The 6,341-nt window shown below is 36.4% G+C and overlaps 1 protein-coding gene across 1 annotated transcript in view; it reads left to right on the forward strand.

The window, feature by feature from the left end:
• Positions 1-6,092, forward strand: part of LOC308262388 (phospholipase A and acyltransferase 5-like) — a gene marked incomplete at both ends in the record, with an annotated part of 39,726 nt that extends 33,634 nt beyond the window's left edge. The window contains 2 exon segments of the mRNA XM_080694808.1: positions 5,474-5,929; positions 5,931-6,092. Of these exon segments, the coding sequence (XP_080550934.1) occupies positions 5,474-5,929; positions 5,931-6,092 (618 nt within the window).
• Between the last annotated feature and the right edge of the window lie 249 nt (positions 6,093-6,341).

A 6,341-nucleotide genomic window follows, 5' to 3' on the forward strand; every position in this document is an offset into this window, starting at 1 on the left:
CAATATATAAGATTGGAGGACACATTAGTTGTTTCCAGGAGGGAAAGGTGGGGGTAGATACTGGAGGAAAACTGTGTTGATATAAAAAGACAAGTGTGTGGAACTCTTCTGTATCTGGACTGTAACAGTATCAATCTCCTAATTATTATTTTATACTATAATTCTTCAAGATGTTATCACTGAGAAAAACTAGGAAATAACACATTAGAAATTTCTGCATTGTATTCCTTATTTTTGTATATGAATCTATAAAATTTTCAAAATAAGTTTAATTTTAAACAAAAATGAGTATACTTAAATAATAAATAAATCAAAAGGCTAGAAGACTATTGTAGATTTTAAAATCCTAAAGATTAAATATACAAATGCAAATGTGTTCATTACCTATTGCTGAATATTGATGGATATTCATCTTTTGTCAATTTTTTCTGCACATTTGCAATTTTTCATAATTAAAAATTGCCTTGATTTAAATTTTAATTACATTGATAAGAAATTGATCAATTCAGCCAGGATAGTTAAAAGGAAAGTGTATTAACCTTATTTGAATTTTTATCTTTATGATCATCCAATCAGTTAACAGGACATACTATTTTTAGTGACTCTATTATTTATATTTGCAGACAATATAGAGTGCTCATATCTGGGAAAATATTCATTCAATTAACAAGAATTTCTACTTGATTTATTATGCAAAGATGATGGCAGTGTTTTGATTCTGGGCAACATCAAAAAGAATAGGAAGCCAGTTAGACACTCGACTCTTTTATTTGGTTTTAATTGTGTGAATCATCCAGAGAGTAAGCCAGCTGGTATGTTGAACTCAGAGCTAAAATAAAATGATCACAGTGGGCACCAACTCTGTCTGCTTTTGCAAAGTAATATTTTATGTCTTTAATTAAGTTTGTCACAGGGATATTTAGAAAAGAATGCTTAAAATTATGCATCCCTTTTGCTTCCAAAGCATTAACAGAAATGATATCGTTTAAAGCAAGCATTTTGATGTAACTCCTGGCAAAAAAGTTTCATTATAATTCTATTTTTTAAAGTTTCACTGCTTGCAATTCCCATCAAGTTTTTCAGGAAAGGCATTCTGATATCTTCTTTCCTTATTAGTGGTTTAATTATTTATTTCACTTGGACTATAGCATGAAACTCTATCTCAGTATTATAGAGCTTAGATTGTGAACTGCTACACAGTGGATGAATAGATATACAATGAGTACCTAGCAGGGCTTTAATGATTCAGAGGGACCAGAAGCACTTCCACTATGTTTTTGTGGGTCTGCCTCTGATAGGAGCCGTGATTTATAAGAGAAAGTCAAACACTGACCACAGAAAAAAGAACACTCAAAATGCCTGACTTCTTATCAATGATTGTGCAACTGATATTTTCATAAGCCAGAGGTTGACTTTTATTTTGCCTATAAAGGGCCAGAGACACTGTGGACCAGACTTTCTCTGTCCCAAATATTCAACTCTACCATTTCAGTACAAAAGGAAAAATAGAATATACACAAATGACAGGGTATGGCTGCGCTCCAATAAAAGTTTATAAAAATAGGCATTAGGCCAGATTTGGCTTGCAGCTCATAGTTTGCAGACCTCTTTCATAGATGATCAGGTCATTCAATAAGCAAGTGTCACCTAATATAGAATTTGATTCCTGAAAATGTGAAATTCAGGAAATTAAACTATTTTCAGAAGATAGGAAATTGCCTATGTTTTCTCATTTTGACTTATTAATCAATTAATTCTTATATTCCATTAGTATGAAAATGTAAAAGACATTTAATATATATAGGTATATATTAAAAAAAGGAACAGAAGGCTGTAGAGGACAAAGGAATCAACTTAACCACAATAAGCATTTTGTATAATTTTCATTCATTTTGTTTCATGAAATCCTGCAAAGTTGAAATTTTCCTCTTTTTAAGAGAGGAACATAATGTGTTCTTGAATTTTTGTCTCAAACCCTATTCTAAAAAGGTGCAATATCAAGCAATAAAAGTCATATATATGTTAGGACCCTATGCAGAAATATGCCATATGCACTATCGAAACATGTTGGTACATTTTGAAAGACACTCTCGTCCAGCGGCAATCTCCTGCCTGATGGTGAGCAAGATCCTGACACACAAATTCTACAGGGGTTGGGAGCTCAAGGTCTGGCACATCCCTTCCTTCAGAAAAGGGTTGTGAATGGCCTGTTCTATGGGCTATGTGTTGTACTGCTGAAGAGTGTGAATTCTAGAGTCACACTGATGGGATGAATCACAGTTGTGTGATGTTGGACAAGTCACTTAACCTCTGTGTACCTTAACATACCTTATCTGTAAAGTGAGGCTGATAATATCTACCTCTCAATATTATCTTGTAGAAAAAATTAGCAAAGATGGATGGATCCCTTAGAAACTCTGGCTTAAAGATAGGAAATCATAAGTTTTTGATGAATTTATGTCAACTGATTTTTTTAGCCTATATCTGAAGCTTCAACTTCTTTTAAGGCTCATAAGTAAAGAGAATGAGGTAACCATGAGCTTAGTAGATAATTATCTCCTCCTATAATATTCAAAACAGAATTATAAGTCCATGTTAGATATTATTGTTCCTCACAGAAGAATTGTATTTTTCTCCCAGTTAAAGTTACCCATAGATGGGACATTTTGGGCCAAATGGGCCAAAGTGTGTAAGGCTCTGTCTTTTCAGTCTCACTTGGGTCTATTTTCATGGTAATAGGCATTCAACAAATTCTAGGAAAATTATGAGTACTAGCCCTTGATATGGTAATGAAAATGTGTTTTAAATCTTGATTATGTGAGGTAATTATTTATTTAAAATATAATATTTCTAAGAGATTGAACCTATTTGATATTCCTCTTTTCTGGTCACTTATATACAAAGAGTTAATTCAATTTTTTCAAAATTCCTCTTCTCTAATTACTACTTTTCACTATTCTTTATCACTTTATTGTAAACAGTCATTCAAAAGTTGTTTCATGCATCTCCTCTTGTCTTTCTTCTCCATATAACTGATATAGCACTGACACACAAGCTTTTTTAAAAAGTCTGTATATATGTGCATATGCATATATATACATACATCTCTCTCTCTCTCTCTCTCTCTCTATATATATATATATATATATATATACACACACACACACACACACACACACACACACACACACATTCTTTCTCACTGTTTTTTGGTAGTGGGGATGGAACCCAGGGGCATTCTACCTTCAGGCTATACTCCCAGTCCTATATGTATGTATGTGTTGTCAAACAGGATCTGACTAGGTTGCTAATAATCTCACTAAGTTGCTGGGACTGGTCTCAAACTTGTTATCATCCTGTCTCAGTCTCCCAAGTACAAGCTTGGTGTGAGTCACCAAGCTTGGCAACAATGTACATTTGAAACAAAAATTATAATTCCAAAGAATAGCTTATAGATTTTTTTCAACTTCCTTTAACGGTGACATTTTGATAGGATGCACAGAAACATATATAAGTTTAAATCCTGGGTGTATCTAAAATGGGCCATGGCCTGTTTTGAGCACATTATTTATGTATCTTCTTCTATATACTCTGAATACCACTTCAGAATGTATTTTACAAAGGACACTGACATTCATTGAAAGGACATTCACTGGGCCCCTGATGTTTGCCAAGTATTGCTGCAGGTGTACTTCATGTCACTTTATTTAATCTTACCAACCATTTAGACATAGTATTATTATATTTTAAGACAAGGAAACAATCTCAGAGAAGTCACTTTCCAACTGCCCATTTAGAAATGAATTTGGCTTTTTCTGTCTGTCTCACATCTCTGCTCTTTCTATATTATTACACTCCAAAAGCTTTTTAGAATGAATTTGTATTTTTAATAATTTTCATACGTTCCTTAGCCCTTCTCATCACATAAGAACTTTGTTGTTTTGGCAACAGACAGAAAATATCAACAAAATGATGTGCTGGGCGCCCGAAACCTTTCTATTGCTGCCTCTGACAACTGATTTCACCAGTAATTCAAGACTCCATATTCCAGTAATTGCATATTATCCCTGCTATCAAACAATTTTCTCCAAAGGGAAGAAATGGAACATTTTTTAAATTGGACTTTTCAAAAGTAAACACAAAGTAAGTAAAAGGATAGAAATAATAAAGATAATGACAGAAGTAAATGAGATTAACAATAAATAAAAATAAATAGGCACAGCTGACTCAGCAAAATGATCAGTAGAATGAATTGTCTTTTAGTTAGAATGGTCGGGAGACAGAGTGAGAGAGAAAAAATAAAATCAAAAGTTATTAATATCAAGAATGAAAAAAGGACAACACTATAGATCCTAATAACGAAAGAATAGAAAATGTTATAAATAATAATTTTGAAATGCTTAATCATAAATTTAACTGACTTTAAGCTATACTACAAAGCCATAGTAATAAAAGAAACAGCATGGTACTGGCACAAAATAGATATATAGACCAATGGATCAGAATAGAAGACTCAGAAACAAATCCACAAACTTACAGCCAATTGATTTTGACAAAAGAGGCAAAAATATACACTGGAAAAAAGCCTATTCAATAAATGGTGTTGGCAAAACTGGTTAACCATAGGCAGAAAAATAAAAATAAACCCCACTTTCTCACCCTGCACAATAGTCAATTCAAGATGGATCAAAGACTTGGAAGTTAGACCAGAGACGTTGAGGCTCCTTGAAGAGAGCATAGGTGCAACATTGCAACACATAGGCACAGATAAAAACTTTCTCAACAAGACCCCAAGGCACGAGAAATTAAAAGGCTAATCAATATGTGGGATTGCATATAACTGAAGAGCTACTGTCAAGCAAAGGAAACTATAAAGAAACTCAACTGAGAGCCAACAGAATAAGAGAAATATCCAAAACAATTCTAAAAAGAAATATTAAATTTGAAGAAGTAGTACATGGGTACTAAGTTATAGTTAGAAGTAATAAATTCTGGTGTGCCTCAGTGAGGTTATTATAGATAACAGTTATATATTCTATATTTTAAAGAGCTAGAAGTCACAATTTTGAATGTCTTCACCATAAAAAAGGTAGATGTTTAAAGAGACAGAAATGTTTAACCTGATTTTAACAATACACAATGTATGCATGTATCAAATCATCATATGGTGCCCCATGCACAATTTTTATGTTAAAAACAAGTTTAAAAAAAATTGTAGTAAATTTTTCCTCTGAAATATATTCTGAATAATAAATTTTCCTCTGTAGTTGTTAAACCGGTTAAAAAAAGGAACAGATGAAATAGATTTTAATGGGCGCCGTCCCTGAGAGGCCTGGGGGCGGTGGCCGCCGCAGCGCCAAGGGCCTGAGCCCGGCCTCAAGGGGGAAGAGCTGGTACCCCGCCCGACCGCCCGGCTGCGCCGCGCTCAGAAAAATCGGGGGAGTACCAAGAGTTGGTCCGGTTCCTGCCCAAGGAGCCCCAGCAGGACACGGCAGAACAGGGCCCAAGCATCCAACAGGGAGAGAAGGCCGTAATTAATCTGGAGACCACACCCTGCCAGAAGAAAGAAGAGTCGAATTCAACACCCAAGCCTGAGAGGGAGGACAAGTTAATAAAGCAAGCAGCTGAGGGCAAACCAAAACCCAGACCTGGAGACCTGATTGAGATTTTTCGAATTGGTTATGAGCACTGGGCCATCTATGTGGAAGATGACTGTGTGGTCCACCTGGCTCCTCCAAGCGAGGAGTTCGAGGTGGGTAGCATCACCTCTGTGGTTAGCAGCCGCACAGTGGTGAAGTACAGTCGCCTCGGGGACGTGCTGCACGGATGCTCCTGGAAGATCAACAAGCTGGACGGGACCTGCCTGCCGCTGCCCCTGGACAAGATCATCCAGCGCACCAAGAAGATGATCATCAAGACAGTGCAGTTGCAGCCTGATCGAGGGCAACTGCGGGCACTTCGTCAATAACCTCAGGGACGGTGTGCCCAGGAGCCAGCACGTAGAGCACGCCTTCAGGGAAGGCGTGAAGGCTGCAGGAGCCGTCATCTCTGCCATGGTGGGTAGCATCAAGCCCAAACCCATCACTGCCTGAAATTGCTGAAAACTCTGAGCAGAAGAAGAACTGTGGACACCAAGAGAGAGACCCTGTCTCCTCACCTCCACTTGACCTGCTAAGTAGTGAACAGACCTGCTCCTCTCTCTCACTAGACCTGCTAAGAAAATTGTTAGCTTCTGGGTGAATCTAGAATGTATCCGATTACCCCTCCAGAAATACATCCAATGTATGTGATTGTAGGCCCATGGATGCTCAAGATGGGAAGAACTGATTAAAAAAAAATAG

Source organism: Muscardinus avellanarius, assembly GCF_963383645.1.
Source record: "Muscardinus avellanarius genome assembly, chromosome: 4".
Lineage (NCBI taxonomy): Eukaryota > Metazoa > Chordata > Mammalia > Rodentia > Gliridae > Muscardinus > Muscardinus avellanarius.